At 38.8% G+C, this 19,807-nt stretch overlaps 2 protein-coding genes across 3 annotated transcripts in view; one reads left to right on the top strand and one right to left on the bottom strand.

The window, feature by feature from the left end:
* LOC113109644 (exonuclease mut-7 homolog) overlaps nucleotides 1–3,931 on the bottom strand; it is a 59,163-nt gene extending 55,232 nt beyond the window's left edge. For both annotated transcript variants that reach the window (XM_026273340.1, XM_026273341.1), the window contains exon 1: nucleotides 3,840–3,931. The gene's annotated coding sequence lies outside the window, so the exon portion shown is untranslated. The remainder of the gene's footprint in view (nucleotides 1–3,839) is intronic.
* A 710-nt stretch (nucleotides 3,932–4,641) lies between these two features.
* Nucleotides 4,642–18,306, top strand: LOC113109642 (hsp90 co-chaperone Cdc37-like 1). The gene is made up of 8 exons (XM_026273338.1): nucleotides 4,642–4,884; nucleotides 7,342–7,611; nucleotides 9,521–9,617; nucleotides 9,703–9,818; nucleotides 9,922–10,044; nucleotides 15,348–15,521; nucleotides 15,928–15,999; nucleotides 17,429–18,306. The coding sequence occupies exons 1-8, from the start codon at nucleotides 4,807–4,809 to the stop codon at nucleotides 17,540–17,542; spliced, it is 1,044 nt and encodes a 347-aa protein (XP_026129123.1). The 5' UTR covers nucleotides 4,642–4,806; the 3' UTR covers nucleotides 17,543–18,306.
* The last annotated feature ends 1,501 nt before the right edge of the window (nucleotides 18,307–19,807 follow it).

Genomic DNA, 19,807 nt, shown 5'->3' with positions numbered 1-19,807 from the left:
GATGAGGGGCATATGTAATACAGAAGGATATGTTAAGTGGACAATGAGTTCTGACAAGATGAACATTTTGGAGGACTTTCTCCTGAGAGTAAAAACTGATGTGTAATTTTTGAATGTCCTATTTCAATATGAGAAATTGAAATAATATCTCACAGTATTCGTTTTAACTCTTTTATCTCACCAAACATCACCAAATTTGGGACACCTAATCTAAAGCCCTTTGCGATGTTAAATTGCGAAGATCTTGAGTTTTTGTTAAAAACTTAGTCTAAATCTTAATCTTGAGTTTTTGTTAGAGGGCGTGTCCATGGAACCGTGACAAATTTCGATGTCTCGCCATGGGAAATAAAAGATGTTATAATTCATTATAACTAATTTAATTTTAGTTTTAATTAACTCAGGCATTAAATTTCCAATCTTCCACAAACTTCACATGTGTGATAAGAGTCCTGGCCTGAACACATTCAATTATAACCATAGCGCCACCTGTTGACAATAGGACATTGTAATGCTTTATATTAACTCGAACGTACCATATTCAATCTCCACCAAATTTCATATGGTTGATAAAAGTGCTGGACTGAAGAAATCTACATGCCAAAACACAGTTAAAGTCATAGCGCCACCAGCTGGCAGCAGGAAGATTTCCAAATATAAATGACTTTGACATATTCCTTTTATATTTACCATTTTAAGAGCATATTTCTCGCTGTTGGCTGTTTTACTAAAGCCATTTAGCAAAAAAAAAGAAAGCAAAAAGGCTTGCAAAAATTCTGCTCTGTTTCAGTCACCATAGGGAGCATGCAAATATGGAGACGGAGATGTTTTGTTTATCCTTAATGTGTTGAGCATTATAAATGGAAGAACCTGTACAAGTATGTTAGCCACGAACTGAAGATCTGTCAGCTTGCCAAAGACACTTCCCAGAGCAGTGGTGGACAGTAACGGAGTAGCTTTACTTCGTTACTGTACTTAAGTACATTTTTCAAGTATCTGTACTTTACTGGAGTAGTTTTATTTTGAGCAACTTTTACTTTTACTTCACTACATTCCAAAGCATAAAATCGTACTTTTTACTTCACTACATTTCATAAAACATATCGTTACTCCCTATATCACGTGCTCCGACACGCAGAAGCGGTGTCTGATGCATCATGAACGAACTGAATCTTTTCAAAAGAAACTTTTAAATCGGATCGCGAATCGCACCAAACGATTCGTTTACGAATTAGAATGATCCGATTGCAGCTGTTCTGGAGTCGACCACTCACTGATTCAAATGAACCGTTAAGTGCGAGACTGCGAGTCACCAGAAGTAAGGACCGGGAGATCTTGTGAGCGCGCGTGCGTCTGATGTTGCTAAAAGTAAGTTATGTCGAAATTTTGGATTAATTATTGTAACTGAAAATCATATTAAGGTCAAAACTGTCAGTTGTTTGGGAACTAAATCCGTTGTAAAGAGAGATCTATTTAAGCCCACTCAAATGCTCGAGTGCAGACGATGCAGACACATCAATTTTAGGTAAAACAACAACAACAAAACCTTAAAACAACACAGATTAAATACAATAACTCATGCATGTTCAAATTCACCGCTGCCGTAATGTTAACAGTTTTATTGAAATGTCCTATGTGACGTCTGTTTTTATATTGTTTATCGACAGTAACGTTATACATATGTATATTGTTTGGATTAACTAGACGAGTAGACAGAAATGAATGTTCATCGTACTGAAAATAAGTAAATATTGTTAGCTGAATACTAACTGTCTAGCTAACAAGCTTGTTGGTGCTAAGTTGATGTAATTTTTATAAATGTCCAAATATTTTTATTCAGCCACACACACATATATATATATATATATATATATATATATAGATAGATAGATAGATAGATAGATAGATAGATAGATTACATCTGGTTAGAAAAGAAAGGATGTGATGTTCAGAGCATGGTAACTACAGTAATTATCAAAGAGGGGAAGAGATGCACCCCGTTTGGCCAGGGGTGTTTTTAAACCACAGACAAGATTTGAGAAGGAAAAAATCATTATGAATTTTTTTTAATTATTTTTTTCCTTAAAATGTTCTTCCTAAATTCAGGCCTTATTATCATGTCATATATACAGTACAGACCAAAAGTTTGGACACACCTTCTCATTCAAAGAGTTTTCTTTATTTTCATGACTATGAAAATTGTAGATTCACACTGAAGGCATCAAAACTATGAATTAACACATGTGGAATTATATACATAACAAAAAAGTGTGAAACAACTGAAAATATGTCATATTCTAGGTTCTTCTTTTGCTTTGATTACTGTTTTGCACACTCTTGGCATTCTCTTGATGAGCTTCAAGAGGTAGTAACCTGAAATGGTCTTCCAACAGTCTTGAAGGAGTTCCCCGAGAGATGCTTAGCACTTGTTGGTTCTTTTTCCTTCTGTCTGAGGTCCAGCTCACCCCTAAACCATCTGGATTGGGTTCAGGTCCGGTGACTGTGGAGGCCAGGTCATCTGGCGCAGCACCTCATCACTCTCCTTCTTGGTCAAATAGCCCTTGATGCCTTCAGTGTGACTCTACAATCTTCATAGTCATGAAAATAAAGAAAACTCTTTGTATGAGTTTTCCAAACTTTTGTCTGTACTGTAACTTTGATGTTCTGTAAAACAACTAACTTTAAAATACTTTGTTCTTACTGGTGAAAATCAGATGGTCATCTCTGTTTACTCTCAGGTACATCACAGTGTAAGCTTCACAGTGAACATTACTCTCATCAGCGTAGTCCATATCAACAACAAAAATATATTTTGACTTCATATAGTGGTTATTTTGGAGAAAATCACAGGTATTTTGAGCAGTAGGATTATAAAAAAATGTGCTAATATAAAATTAAATTAAGTAGCCTATGTAAAATTGCAAACATCTATCTTGCAGTACTTTTTTACTTAAGTACATAAAAAATTGAGTACTTTTGTACTTTCACTTGAGTAAAATTGAAAAAGGAGTACTTTTACTTTTACTGGAGTAATATTTTACCATATGTATCTGTACTTTTACTCAAGTACTTGATTTGTGTACTTCGTCCACCACTGTCCCAGAGTATGTGGATCTTGTTTTCTTTATAATGTCTTTCAGATCCAAATGAAAGCAATCAAATGAATTTGTGTGTGTGTGTGTGTGTGTGTGTGTGTGTGTGTGTGCAGCGGGACGCTTCGCTCGATTGGCGTTAGCTCGCGCTTGTGTTGTTCTGAGAGCGCGTGAGGGACGCAGGACGCAGACAATAGAGGCACGCGAGCAGCTCCGCATCAGGACGCGCTCAGATAACGTTACACCCACCGCCGTGATTTCCGTTATTACTCATTTACAGTTACACTCACACCTCTTCACACAATGACACATTTAATCTAATGCATTGCTTGGTATTTATTATACGATATAAATGCCATTGAACATGACAGTTCCAAAACATTCTGAATAAATATACATAAGTGAAAACTAAACTTGAATGACTTTCGGTAAGAACAAAATAACTAATTAAAATCTTTCACTTCCACATAAACTTTAATAGTCGATCAAAACGACATAACTTAATTTCTACGTTTTGAAACGAGAACATTCAACATTCCCTTAAAATGACATTTGTTCACGTTTTTCACTCACGTTGCAACTCATAATACATGAATATCATCAGTGAAGCGGCTAATGTGTGCGAGCATAAAAACACGAGTGTGCTATCCACGAGACATCAGCTCGATGACAACTACTCGTGTTAAAAACAAAACGATTATATTTATATGTTTTGAATGAGTCAGTGTTAATTACGACTATTCAACTTACCTAAATAACGTTGATGTCAGCCGACGTGTGTTGGAGGAATCTGTCCATATATCCGGGCGGAACCATTAAACTCGGGGAATGTTTATTATAGACATGTAATACTGTGACACGCGAATATTCTCGCGAGTTCGCTTGAAATACTTTATTTAATGCAGAGGCAAAACGGCTGTCAGCATGCAATGATTGTGCGACCTCAAATTAAATGTGCAACAGTAATATTTTTATTTTTAAGGGACGCAACGAGTCTTGTGTGATAAAATGACAAATCAATCGCAGAACGGAGTTGTGGCGCCATCTATTGAGGAGTGAACGGTTTAAACATCCATTCGTTTTCAAAAACAAATTTTGTCAATTAACGCTGTTAAAAAATATTATTAGACTATTATAGGCTGCTGATTTTCTTTGGATGTGGTTTACTGTAATCATAAAAACAAAATGCTATATAGTTAAACCACAATGCAAAATTATATTTGATTCATGTGCAGTAGTAAATCCTAAAGTAGATTTTAACTTTTTAAAAGTAGTTTACTTTAACTTAAACTTTAATTATTTTTCTTACCTTTATTTATTTATTAAGTCCTGAAATGTTTCAAAGTATAATGATGTTGAGACTTAAAATGTAATAATATAATAATAATAACCAATTACGAAAGCATCTAAAAAATAATGTATTTATTTATTTATAGTTTTTGTTCCAAATGTTTATTGCTCCAAATATGCTAAAAAATGTCCAAACAAATCTAATTTAATATAAAAAATATAACATTTCATGTGAGCAGCGTCTAACATCACGTGACGCGTGCGTGCGTCAGCGCACGGAAGTTGTCATAAGGAGCTAAAAAGAGCTGCAGAGAGGACTGCTGATGTTATAACCTGAAAATAACTCTCTCTGCTGGCTTACATACTAGAGGACTGCGGGTGTTTGTCGGGTCGTGAGCGATATAAACAGCAGAAGACGTCTACGGAGATGGAGTGGTTTGGAGGCGGCGTGTTTCAAGCTGAACCGGACCGAAAGGAAACCATGCCCCGCGCACACCCACAAGAGGTACTCACAAAGTTCACGAGCGCTTCAATCACACCTCAATGCCTTGTGCTTGCTCTTTAAATCAATATGAGGTTGTGTTTGATCTTGAAACATATTATGACATTTTATTTGAAACATTAAAGTTGGCACTTTATTTACACACCTACAGAGAGAGAGAGAGAGAGAGAGAGAGAGTGAGAGAGAGAAAGAGAGAGAGAGAGAGAAATCACTTTTGTCCCAAAATCACTTGTGTGTGTATGTATATGTGTGTGTATATATATATATATATATATATATATATATATATATATATATATATGTGTGTGTGTGTGTAAAAATAGACAAATATTCAACATTAATTAGTTAACTCAATGTAAATGATAAAAAATGAATGTATTAAAAACAAAATAGGCCTATGTCATTTATATTTGTAAAATAAATATAACTAACATGTAATAATATAATGCTCAGTTCGTCCTCTTTAAAGGGTTAGTTGACCAGAGAATGAAATGCGTCCATCTTCTTCTCACTCTCGAAGCATCCTACTGTAGGTGTGTGACTTACTTTTTCAGAATAATCCAATCAAAGTTATATTAAAAACAGTCCTTGCTCTTCCAAACCATCTTCAGCCTGAGCATCATCCAGTTCCCCTCAGTCAGCAGAAGTGAGAAAAAGGTGTTTATTACGTTATGGTATGATATTAGATATGGATATTTATCTTACAAAAATGCATGGATTCACTTCATGGGCCTTTATCATCCTCTGTTTCCTGTTTTTGTTATCCATCACACAGTGGTCTGTAAATTCATGACAGCATTGATAAAGCACAACTTGCTAACAGCTCAAGCACTCACACAACCCTATAGAGCTTGGGAAACTACGTCACTGCGCATTGCATTCTGGGTAGTCGCAGCCATTTTTGGGGACACGCTTATCAGTGAAAGTGACATGACATACAGATCAAGTGTAAGATTACATATAAAGAAAAACTCAACAAGGAAGCAAAGATGCGGTATTTAGAAAAAAATCAATACAATCAACAAACTCAATCTGCACGAACACAAAGAGTGTTCGGATGATCTTAAAGAGCTGCCACTCGTAACCTTCCCCAAGGTGTTTTCTTACCTTGTTTGTAGTGTCAGAGCGTACACCTCTGATCAGTTTAAAAATGATAAATCTCTCGAGTCTCACCTGCAATTTACAAATGGATGGGTGCAGAACCTACAAATTTTCCGCATCAACGAGTGAGTTAAACTGCCCCTTTACTTTTTAATATGCGTTATTGTAAACTGTACAAATTAACCTCAGTGTGTTATGATGCACAAATAAAGAGATACAGAATTGATCAATTTTGCCGTTTATTACTGTAACAGGTGGTATGCAATATGCATAACACTGATAATGCAGGAGATGTGGTTCATGCATAGGTAACATTTAATGTAACGTTAAGTCTGTCAAATCGATTAATCACATCCAAAAAAAAGTTGTTTATATAACGTACGTGTTTGAATATTTATATATATATATATATAAATGCACATACATATGTGTATATCAGACCAAAGGGACAATCCTTCGTTTCCTTCTTACTGCTGCTAACCAAGCAATGTGACGCCGCTTTATTACCCCGGAGACCTGAGTTCAAGGTGCAGTTTTCCAGCGGGAAAGCTGAAAAATCGCACTCCATTCAAATTATTTTTCCATGCCGTATGTCAGTTAATTACACAACAAAGTTTTACCATTGTAACTTATTTTTTAGCTGTACAGAGCAAACAAAACAGTCTATTATCAATCCAATACAATACATACAGCAGCGTCCGTGTCCTAAAGTCCCAGAATGCATTGCGTTGCTGACGTCATGTTCCCAGACTCTATAGAAGAGCTTTACTAAAACTGAACTACACCTCTCACTAGAGCTGTAATCGGGCCTTAAAAGTTAGGCCCGACAGGACCCGAGCCCGACAGGTTTCGGCCCGAGCCTGACAAGTACATTTTGATTGACAGCTTTTTTAAAGCCCTCTGCACAAAGGGGGTTGATTAATTTTGAACATGAATGTTTAGAGCCAATTAGAATTTTATCATGATTCAATGTTCCATTCTCAGAATCACTCAAAAGTGTATTAACAAACTTTCTCTAATACTTTACTGATGCCTTTGCTGAATTGTTTTCATAAAGTGTTGTTCTCCGCAGAAAAATGTCTTGCCGGTCAAGGGGGTTGAATAATTTTGATTGCAACTGTATATATAAAATATAAACTATATCAATAAAATATAATAATGAACACGAACAGCGTGAAAATCAGCATCCCTGATGGTTACAAGTTCAAAGCAACTAGATTTGTAATGTCACTGTCATTAAAGATTGAATCTGGTTACAAAACCAGAGTGATGTTCTTTCTAAACGTATGACTCTTCCATGCAGCCTGTAATGGTTTGTTGGAGGTTTAGTGAGGGTTATTTCTCTGTGTCCCATCACAGCCCAGTGTGGAGAGCGAGGCGTCTCTGTGCCTGAGTCAGCAGCGCTGTGTGAAGGCCTCGATCGTGTCGCAGTGGCAGCTGGCCGAGGCGCAGGATCAGCTCTGTGGTTTGGAGCTGCACAGCTCTGAGTCTGTGGAGCAGGAGCGTGCCCGAGCCCTGGCGTCCTCCACAGAGCTCTCGCAGACCGAGCAGGAGTGGAGACATAAAGAGAGCATGCTGGGACGGAGCCCCACTCTGTGCCCAGGGGCCAGCCGAGATGTGTTTGACAAGGTATCTCATCTCTTATACTTATCAAAGCATTGTGACTGAGATCTCAGCACTGAGCTCTGAGTCAAAGTATAAAACACACAGCACCATTTCCCCTTCAGAGGCATGGGATGTTTTGGAACAGGGCTAATATGAATATCTTTACAATTATGTTTCTTTCTTTTGATCATCTAAATATACTCTACCATTCAAAAGTTTGCGGTCAATAAGTATTACTTTTCATTCAGCGCTAAAATATTAAATTTATCATGTCATTTATAATTTTTCTATACAGTGGGTATGGAAAGTATTCAGACCCCTTTAAGTTTTTCACTTTTTGTTATATTGCAGCCATCCAAAAATCATTTAGTTTTTTCCTCATTAATGTACACACAGCACACCATATTGACAGAAAAACACAGAATTGTTGACATTTTTGCATCTCCGTATTTAGTAGAAGCACCTTTTTATCATATACAGCCAGGAGTCTTTTTGGGAAAGATGCAACAAGTTTTTCACCCCTGGATTTGGGGATCCTCTGTCATTCCTCCTTGCAGATCCTCTCCAGTTCTGTCAGGTTGGATGGTAAACGTTGGTGGACAGCCATTTTCAAGTCTCTCCAGAGATGATCCATTGAGTTTAAGTCAGAGCTCTGGCTGGGTCATTCAAGAACGGTCACTGAGTTGTTGTGAAGCCACTCCTTCGTTATTTTAGCTGCGTGCTTAGGGTCATTGTCTCGCTGGAAGGTGAACCTTCGGCCAGTCAGAGGTCCGGAGCACTCTGGAGAAGGTTTTCGTCCAGGATATCCCTGTGCTTGGCCGCATTCATCTTTCACTCGATTGCTACCAGTCGTCCTGTCCCTGCAGCTGAAAAACACCCCCACAGCTTGATGCTGCCACCACCATGCTTCACTGTTGGGACTGTAGTGGACAGGTGATGAGCAGTGCTTGGTTTTCTCCACACATACCGCTTAGAATTAAGGCCAAAAAGTTCTATTTGGTCTCACCAGACCAGAGAATCCTTCAGGTGTTTTTTAGCAAACTCCATGGGGGCTTTCATGTGTCTTGCACTGAGGAGAGGCTTCCGTCGGGCCACTCTGCCATAAACCCCCCACTGGTGGAGGGCTGCAGTGATGGTTGACTTTCTACAACTTTCTCCCACCTCTCGACTGCATCTCTGGAGCTCAGTCACAGTGATCTTTGGGTTCTTCTTTACCTCTCTCACCAAGGCTCTTCTCCCCCGATAGCTCAGTTTTGCCGGATGGCCAGCTCTAGGAAGGGTTCTGGTCGTCCCAAACATCTTCAGTTTAAGGATTACGGAGGCCACTGTGCTCTTAGGGACCTTAAGTGTAGCAGGAATGTTTTTGTAACCTTGGCCAGACCTGTGCCTTGCCACAATTCTGTCTCTGAGCTCTTCAGGCGGTTTCTTTTGACCTCATGATTCTCATCTGCTCTGACATGCTCTGTGAACTGTAAGGTCTTATATAGACAGTAGTGTGGCTTTCCTAATCAAGTCCAATCAGTATAATCAAACACAGCTGGACTCAAATGAAGGTGTAGAACCATCTCAAGGACGATGGACAGCACCTGAGTTAAATATATGAGTGTCACAGCAAAGGGTCTGAATACTTGGGACCATGTGATATTTCAGTTTTTCTTAATAAATCTGCAAAAATGTCAACAGTTCTGTTTTTCGGTCAATATGGGGTGCTGTGTGTACATTAATGAGGTAAAAAATGAACTTAAATGATTTTAGTAAATGGCTGCAATATAACAGAGTGAAAAATGTAAGGGGATCTGAATACTTTCTGTACCAACTGTATATGTGTATGTACATACGTGAAATAAATGTACCCTTATGACTGGTTTTGTGGTCTAGTTTCACTTATTATATTATAAGTGTACATGTGCCCTTTTTTCTCATTGTTTCCTAGAGTATCATAAACAGTTCACAGTCTTGGCCTAATGAATCCCATCACGATAAGAACATAAGCTTCGTCCAGCGTAATGAAGAACTCTTGAAACATTTTGGTAAGTCACAGATCTTGACTTGTGTGTTTATTAATGGAGATTGTTCATCTGAATGGAGGTTGTCCTCTCTGTTCTGACTGGACAGGTATGTTGAGGAGATGGGATGATAGTCAGCGCTTTCTAGCAGAGTACCACCATCTCATCTGTGAAGAAACGGCCAATTACCTGATCCTGTGGTGCTTCCGTCTGAAGGCAGAGCAAGTGAGTGCACACAAGCTGTACTGTTTCTGCAGTATGTACTAGTGTGTGCCTCCACGACCTACTACTAGGTCCTGACTATCCTGACTGTCTGGATCTTCTGCAGAAAGAGGCGTTAATGGAGCAGGTGGCTCATCAGGCAGTCGTCATGCAGTTTATTCTGGAAATGGCCCGCAACACTCAGCAGGACCCACGAGGCTGTTTCCGTCAGTTCTTTCAGAAAGCTAAAGTAAGTTTTGACATCACATTCAACCTCTGCTGTGCTTTTCCCAGTGATGACAATACATTACACATCTCTTACTGTACATGGCTCATTTAGCAGGGGGGGAGGTACAGAAACAATTCCCCAAGTAGGGCTGGGTGATATATCTAATGATATGATCATGCGCATCTAGTCAGTAAATCTGGTTCAGCCGTAGATCACTGACAAGCTATGCAATATCATGTTCATTATAATATACGCGATATTGCGTAGCTTATCAATGATCTACAGCTCTGACTTTAAATGCCTCTCCATTTGAAAGCAGGTGATGGCGATTTAGCGGTAATCACTGAAATAGATTTACTGACTAGATGCGCATGATCATGTCCAGGGCTGGTGCAAGCTAAAATGCCGCTCTAGGCAGAGCACGATCGTGCCGCCCCCACCTCACATTCACAATTAGGGATCCTTAAGATGCATGTAAACAACTTTTTTTTTTATCTATGAAATTACACTAAAATAAAAACGTGCAAGCATGTTTTCAGAGTTTTTTTTTTCATTCTGCAAAAAGGTGAAAAGGGTACACAATGCAACAGCTAAGTATAAATTCTGTTTTATAGGCTAATAGATAGTATACAGAATAAAACTAAACATATGCGCATAATTTAATGCGCATCTAGTCAGTAAACTGACAGTTAACTGACAAGCTGCGCAAATCAACAGATCTGTGTAGTAACAGCTGCTCTATGTGAAATCATGCACCTGATGGAATTTACCGCTGATTACATAACCGGCTTTACTGACGGGATGCGCATTAATTACCGGATGATATTTATCGAGCACCCCTATATATTTTATATACTGTTTGAATATGGTACCAATTTTAATGTTCATGCAACTTTTTGAATAATCTTGACTCTGACTCAACCCTCTCCGAACTCGGTCGTGACTCGGACTCAACCCTCTCTAAGCTCGATCTTAACTCGGACACAACCCTCTCTGGTCTCTGTCTTGACTCGGACTTAGCCCTTTCTGTTCTCGGACTTGACTCAGACCCAACCCTCTTTGGTCTCTGTCTTAACTCGGACTCAACCCTCACTGAACTCGATCTTGACTTGGAGTCAACCCTTTCTGAACTCGGTCTTGACTCTGACTCAACCCTCACTGAACTTGATCTTGACTCGAAACCAACCCTCTCTGGTCTCGGTCTTAATTTGGACTCAACCCTCTCTGGTCTCTGCCTTAACTCTGACTCAACCCTCTCTGAACTGATCTTGACTCGGACTCAACCCTCTCTGAACTGATCTTAACTCTGACTCAACCCTCTCTGGTCTCGGTCTTAACTCTGACTCAACCCTCTCTGAACTGATCTTAACTCGGACTCAACCCTCTCTGAACTGATCTTGACTCGGACTCAACCCTCTCTGAACTGATCTTAACTCGGACTCAACCCTCTCTGAACTCGGTCTTGACTCCGACTCAACCCTCTCTGAACTCGGTCTTGACTCAGACTCAGCCCTTTCTGAACTCGATCTTAATTTGGACTCAACCCTCTCTGAACTGATCTTGACTCGGACTCAACCCTCTCTGAACTGATCTTGACTCGGACTCTACCCTCTCTGAACTGATCTTAACTCGGACTCAACCCTCTCTGGTCTCAGTCTTAACTCTGACTCAACCCTCTCTGAACTGATCTTGACTCGGACTCAACCCTCTCTGAACTGATCTTGACTCGGACCCTACCCTCTCTGAACTGATCTTAACTCGGACTCAACCCTCTCTGAACTGATCTTGACTCGGACTCAACCCTCTCTGAACTGATCTTAACTCGGACTCAACCCTCTCTGAACTCGGTCTTGACTCAGACTCAACCCTCTCTGGTCTCGGTCTTAACTCTGACTCAACCCTCTCTGAACTGATCTTAACTCGGACTCAACCCTCTCTGAACTGATCTTGACTCGGACTCAACCCTCTCTGAACTGATCTTAACTCGGACTCAACCCTCTCTGAACTCGGTCTTGACTCCGACTCAACCCTTTCTGAACTCGATCTTAATTTGGACTCAACCCTCTCTGAACTGATCTTGACTCGGACTCAACCCTCTCTGAACTGATCTTGACTCGGACTCTACCCTCTCTGAACTGATCTTAACTCGGACTCAACCCTCTCTGGTCTCAGTCTTAACTCTGACTCAACCCTCTCTGGTCTCAGTCTTAACTCTGACTCAACCCTCTCTGGTCTCAGTCTTAACTCTGACTCAACCCTCTCTGAACTGATCTTGACTCGGACTCAACCCTCTCTGAACTGATCTTGACTCGGACTCAACCCTCTCTGAACTGATCTTGACTCGGACTCAACCCTCTCTGAACTGATCTTGACTCGGACTCAACCCTCTCTGAACTGATCTTGACTCGGACTCAACCCTCTCTGAACTGATCTTAACTCGGACTCTACCCTCTCTGAACTGATCTTAACTCGGACTCAACCCTCTCTGAACTCGGTCTTGACTCAGACTCAACCCTCTCTGAACTCGGTCTTGACTCGAACTCAGCCCTTTCTGAACTCGATCTTAATTTGGACTCCACCCTTTCTGAACTCGATCTTAATTTGGACTCAACCCTCTCTGAACTGATCTTGACTCGGACTCAACCCTCTCTGAACTGATCTTGACTCGGACTCAACCCTCTCTGAACTGATCTTGACTCGGACTCAACCCTCTCTGAACTGATCTTGACTCGGACTCAACCCTCTCTGGTCTCAGTCTTAACTCTGACTCAACCCTCTCTGGTCTCAGTCTTAACTCTGACTCAACCCTCTCTGAACTGATCTTAACTCGGACTCAACCCTCTCTGAACTGATCTTGACTCGGACTCAACCCTCTCTGAACTGATCTTAACTCGGACTCAACCCTCTCTGGTCTCAGTCTTAACTCTGACTCAACCCTCTCTGAACTCGGTCTTGACTCGGACTCAGCCCTTTCTGAACTCGATCTTAATTTGGACTCAACCCTCTCTGAACTGATCTTGACTTGGACTCAACCCTCTCTGAACTTGATTTTGACTCTGAATCGAACAAGCTCGTCTTCACTACAACACTGATCATATCATAAGAAATATCACCCAGCCCTATCCTCAAGGTTAATTAAAAAAATACACTACTGGTCAAAGGTTTGGAATAATTAAGTGGAATAATTTTCTGCTGATACGATTAAATTTTGTAAGCAGTCGCACTGGCACCAGTCCACGCTGTACAGCTCAAACAGCACGGATCATTAATCAGCTCGGACCGCAATGAAATGAAGGTTATTTTCGTAAACTAAAACAAAGACAAAAATTACTGATGAAAGAACTAATTCATGAACTGAAATAAAAATGACAAAATATTCAAAAAACTAAACTATTTAGTAAACAAAATGAAACTAACAACAGTCATTGAAAACTAACTGAAATAAAATGATAATTGTGACGAGTGGGGCGGGGCAGAGAGCCGTGGGAACAGAGCGAGGCTGGTGGAGTGATTTGGAAATGAGAGCGTGATTGGGAAATGTTCCACTCACCGGTCTCGAGTCCCACCGAGGAGATTGGAAGGATATAAAAAAGAGGAGCGACGACCGTGAAGGATGAGAGAGGACCAGACCTGGATTTTATTTTGTGTTTGGGTTTTGTTTGTGCGCGACAATCGTCCGCGAGAGGCTGTCGCGCTATTTTGTGTTTATTTTATTATTAAAGTCTTGGTTTGAATGTCCGCCGGTTCCCGCCTCCTCCTTCCCGTGATTTGTGAAGTTTTTATACTATTACAATAATTACCAAAAATAATTAATGGTTTTCGTAATCCTTATGTTCTCACCCGTTTATCAGCTCGGATTGCAATGCAAACAAATTGCCTAGGCTCAGAATAGCTTTATTCAGGAAGCAAAGTTGAATTCGCGACACCGTTGCTGCACAAATCCAGTGAGACGCGTTTGAATTCACAGCACAATAAATAAGGCTGCTGCAAGATCTAACAAAGTCCCTTTAAGACAAGTCATCTCACTCGGCTGCCATCTTTCAAACACCGCTCAGGTATACAAGTGCAGCTCCTCTCTCTTTTTTGAATAGGGAAACATCAAATTCTCCAAAAATGGTCACCAAGCTTACGATTAAATTTCATATTCGAAATCATCAATGAAATCTGACAACTGTATCATAAAGTAGATAATTCTGCTCAAATAGCTTTAAAAAAAAAAAGCTTGTTTCTCAGTCTTAGGTGCACATCTCAGAACATTGACTGTTTCTTTAGTAACCGGGACTTCAGGCAGGTGCAGTGATGCAGCAATTGGGGATTGGCTCTTTTGCTCAGAAGGCGGGCTTCCTGCGATTGAGTGAACATATTGAGCGTTGCAGTTTTCCCCATTCAGAACTATACGAGTTACACGTCTTGGGTATTCTTTAGTCTTTGGATCTTCGAATCATTCAAGTTTTGCACAAAATTCTCTGTTATAAACAGTGCTGACGTACAGCAGAAAACCAGAGGTATTAATGCTAGCTGTAATGATGTTTTGCAGAAATAGTTGAATGTTATTACATTATTCATTTCAGGGTTTGTACGACCTTTTTTGAGAGAAATTTTTTCAATGACTTTCAAGCATTTCAAAACAAATATTTCCAGCACTTTACAGCTCTAAAATGATCCAGTTTGAATTGTAAGGATTCTTTGTATTGATATAGAATTATTTTGTAACATTATTAATGTCAGTATAATTAAAATAAATGTATTGTATTTTTATTTTAGTTTTTTAAGCAAAAACATACCATTATTACTATTTTACTATTCAACTTTTGAGTGCCAGTGTATTGCGATTTCCACAGAAATATTAAGCAGCACAGCTGTTTTCAACATTGGTAATAATCATAAATGTTTCTTGAGCAGCAGGTCATCATGTTAGCATGAATTCTGAACGGTCATGTGACACTGAAAGTATGCGAGTAATGTTGCTGAAAATTCAGCTTTTATCATAGGAATGAATTACATTTTAACACAGAAATAAAAGAATAGGAAAACTTTACAAATGTTTAAAATAGAGAAACTCTTACATTGTAATAATATCTCACAATATTTTGGATCAGACATTCAGCTTTTTAGTGTAGTCAGTCTGAGTGAGTGTGAGTGTTATGCAATGATGTCAGTGACCACTAGAGAGAGACATGACATCACTGACGGCTTGAGGCCAGGAAACAAAGCAATATAGACTATGAGTTCATATTCACACATTCATCCAAACCTCATTCATCTTCGCACTGAATGCATTTTAAATCATTTTTAATCTGGTTTGCTCTTCTCTTCTTTTTAAGGCAGGGCAGGAGGGATACTTGGACGTCTTCCACACAGAACTCAACGACTTTATGCAGAGAGTTAAAGAGTATACCATGAAATCAAAAGGAGAAACCCCAAAGGATACAGTGCACCAAAACACACCGCCAGGCTGTCAGCTCGACCCCAAGGAGGTTTTTGAGTCTTTGCCACCGGTACGAAAGATTATTGAATCTCTCAGTTTTATGTGCTGTAATCAAGTAATTTTTTTATTTTTTTGTTCCTCACTGTCAGCAAATAACCAAAGCATGTAATATATTTTAAAATGCAAAATTTTCTTGTGAATTTTCAGGATCATTACTGCAGTCTTCAGTGTCACACGTTCCTTCAGAAATCATTCAAATATACAGATTTGCTGCTCAAGAAACATTTCAGAATTATCAATTTTTAAAGTTAAAAAGAACAGCATTTACTTGAATAATAGTATTTATATTATGATTATGTTTTTACTGTCACTTTTGATCAATTCAGTGTGTCCTTGCCAAATAAAAGTATACTTATCTTTTCAATACTAGTGTAGCTATCACGAAAACTAAAACGAGTCAAATGTTGACTTTGCAGGAGCTGAAAACATGCATCCAGATGCAGGATATGCAGATTCTTCAGAGCGTGCTGAGCAGCATGAACCCGCAGGTAACACTGTAAAACATCACAACCTGTCAACCAATCTCAGTCAGGTCCTGCTTTGTCTTCCTTTATTATCATTAGTGCTGTCAAGTGATTAATCGCGATTAATCGCATCCAATATAACAGTTTTTGTTCACATAATATTTGTGTGTGTACTGTGTTTATTTATTATCTATATATTAATATACACACATTCTGTATATGTTTTGAAAATATTTACGTGTATATACATTTTTATATTTATATTATTATATTTTACATATATTTAATATGTAAACATAACATATTTTTCTTATATATATTTATGCTTGTGTTTGTATAAATATATACATAATAAATATACACAATTTTGTCCAATTTTATTTTGGATGCGATTAATCATTTGACAGCACTAATTATTTTTTATTAATTTTTGAATAATAAATGGTTGTTGGTTACAGCTTTAGGAAGTATGCAGCGTTGTCTGACCAAAACATGATGGTGTGTTTTAGGGTCATTTAGGGGTTAAGCACATTTTTCAGGTTCTTAAACATTCCTCATTCACTTTCACTTGTCACCACAGAGAGCACACGCTCTGAACCCAACACAGACGAGCTGAATTAGAGCCAAGAGACACAGGAAGAATTGCATAATAGCTTTAATCTGCAACAGCATTGCTTTCATCAGAATCCAGGCTGACCTATAATCCCTCTTCCTGCCCTGTAGATCTGCGTGAGAGTGGATTATTACGGGATAGATCACACAAATATTAAAACATTATGCCATTTATTCACCCTCATGTTGTTCCAACCCTGTACGACTCATTTTCTTCCATAGAAGAACAAATTTAGATATTTTGAAGAATGTTCATGCTGCTCCTTTACATATAATAAAACTGAATTGGGACCAGGGACTTTCAAGCTCCAAAATGACACAAAGGGCACCATAAATGTAGACCAAACAGCTTCTTACAGTACCATTTAAAGGTTAAGAGTCAGAAAAATTTTGTTCTTTTAGATTTTATACTTTTTTGCAGCAAATCCGCAGCATATTAGAATGATTTCTGAAGGATCATGTGACACTGAAGACTGGAGTAATGATGCTGAAAATACAGCTTTGATCACAGGAATAAATTACATTCTAAAATACAAAAATAAAATATGTAAATTTCAAATGTGATTTTTAACCATTGACTTGCATTGTATGGAAAAGAGCTGCATAACAATTCTTCAAAGTTTCTTCTCATGTTTTGCATGCAAGAAAGAAACCCATACAGGTTTGGACCAACACGAGTGATTACATTGTGAAAGAATTAAAATTTTTGTGTGAACTATTAACATTTTTGATCATTATGCTGTTCAGCATACAGCTCACTTCCTGTTCCTCATACTGATCTTGTGTTCTGCAAGCGTCTTTTCCTGTTATTTATTAACATCCTCTTTCTCGCTCGTAACAGGTGGCAGAATACCACGTGAAGCGTTGCTTGGAGGCAGGACTTTGGACGAATACACCAAGAGCCTCCAAAGAAGAGAGTTCAGAAACCAACGAGTGGAGAATGATGGAGAGCTAGCAGTGAAGACTAGCAGTCCCTGACTAAACCTCACTAGAAAAACAGCTCTGGGTCACAGGACAGGAAGAACAAGGCCTGTGCTCGTATCTGTGCCGGGATGTGTGCTGCACTTTATATTGGTTGAAAAGAGAAAGTATTTTAAAGAGTAGGGAACTGTATTTTATCACATTTCTGTTGCTAACTTCTGTTTTAGCATTTTGAGTAATGCAGGAGTGCAAAGGAAAACCTCATTTCAGTTTAAATCAAGCTTGTTCTTTTTGTTGTTCTCCACCATTGGATTATAATCTACAATGTCCACTGAACATTCAGACCCCAGCTGCTATCTGGGAACTGTTTCATGTGTCATCTGTGCATGGACGCGGCAGATAACAGGCGGCTTCCTGCAGATAGACAAACGACTCTAAGGCGAAGCAGGACCTCCCACTTTGTTATCTTCACGATGGAAATGAGACCTTTGCAAAAGGTTCAAGTAGTGCAAGATGAAAACCAGCAATATAATGTTGTTACCTTTCATTTTTGGGTGAATTATCCTAACAAATAAGACTTTCAGAGATGCCATTTTGCCTCCCCATCAGACTGACTTCTGTTATTGCTTTGAAACACTGCCGATGCAGTGTGTTTCAGATAGTGTGCATTGCTTGTGCTACATAAAGAGCATATACAGCAAACCACGATGTGTGTAATATTACATGATGGCTGTGATGACATTGTGCAAATCTTTACAAGCAGATCAAATCCTCTATTAAATCTTTATACCACCAATACTGCTGACTGATTGAAATCTTTAATTTAGCAGTTTATTTTTATTAGAATAACATCTTGGCATAATATAATGTGTTGGCTAGCTCTTTGTGTGAGGGATTCACCTTGTACTTCTTGTAGGCAATAAACTGGCCTGAAACGTGCGGTTTCAGAAGGAGGGGCTTTTTTTGTTCGATGGCAGCTAGGATCAAATGTACAATACGTGCTTTTGCGGCACGTCCACTCAACAAAAGGAACACAAGGCACTGGTCATAAAGCCAGTTTATGTAAAGACGCAAACATTAGAGATTGGTTGAGAGATATTGATGAGAAAATTTTCCATTTCTTTATTTCTTTTAAGCTACTCAATCTTTCGATCCAAAAAATATAAACAGTGTGATGTCTTTATATAATCATGTTTATTTTTGCATGTTTGTCACACTTTAATGATCATTCAGATCATCAAACTAATTTAAATATTAGTCAAAGATAACACAAGTAAACACAATATGGAGTTTTCTAAAATGAAGGTTTTTTATTATTAAGGGAAAACAAAATCCAAAACTACATGGCCCTGTGTGAAGAAGACAACTCATCCAAGAGTTCACCAGACCCCACAACAACATCCAAAGAACTGCAGGCCTCTTTTGCCTCATTTAAGGTCAGTGTTTAGTGACTCCACCATAAGAAAGAGACTGGGCAAAAAATGGTCTGCATGGCAAGACGAAGACCGCTGCTGAGCAAAAAGAACAAAGGCTCGTCTCGGTTTTACCAGAAAACATCTTGATGATCCCCAAGAATTTTAGGAAAACACTCTGTGGATTGATGAAACAAAAGTTGAACTTTTTGGAAGGTGTGTGTCCCATTACGTCTGGCGTAAAAGTAACACACTAGCAAGTCCACCTCTGAATGGCTGAAGAAACACAAAATGAGTGTCAAAGTCCTGACCTGAATCCTATTGAGATGCTGTGACATGACCTGAAAAAGGCGGTTCATGCTCGAAAACCCTCCAATGTGGCTGAATTATAATTCTGCATAGATGAGTGGACCAAAGTTCCTCCACGGTGCTGTAACAGACTTCATTGCAAGTTCTGGCTAACGCTTGACTGCAGTTGTTGCTGCTAAGAGTTGTCCAACCAGTTATTAGGTTTAGGGGGCAAACACTTTTTCACACAGGTCCATGTAGTTTTGGATTTAGTTTTCCCTTTCATAAAAACCTTAATTTAAAAACTGCATGTTTTATATTTGACTAATATTTATATTTGTTTGATCTGAAACATTAACATTAAACATGCAAAAAAATAAGATATCAGGAAGGGGGCCAACAATTTTTCATACCATGGTATGTGTGTATTTGTATGTACATAATAAATGTGCACACACATGTAAACAAAGTTTTATTTTGGATGTAATTGCGATTAATCGTTTGACGGCACTACTATATATATAGTGCTTTTTTTCATGTTAAAGCCTTATGTTAAACTGCTTTAAATTACTTTTTTCACATCAATCTACACTACATTC

The sequence above is a fragment of the Carassius auratus genome, chromosome 10 (assembly GCF_003368295.1).
Source record: "Carassius auratus strain Wakin chromosome 10, ASM336829v1, whole genome shotgun sequence".
Lineage (NCBI taxonomy): Eukaryota > Metazoa > Chordata > Actinopteri > Cypriniformes > Cyprinidae > Carassius > Carassius auratus.
The sequence above is the reverse complement of the archived record's forward strand: the minus strand, read 5'-3'. Positions and strand labels throughout refer to the sequence as shown.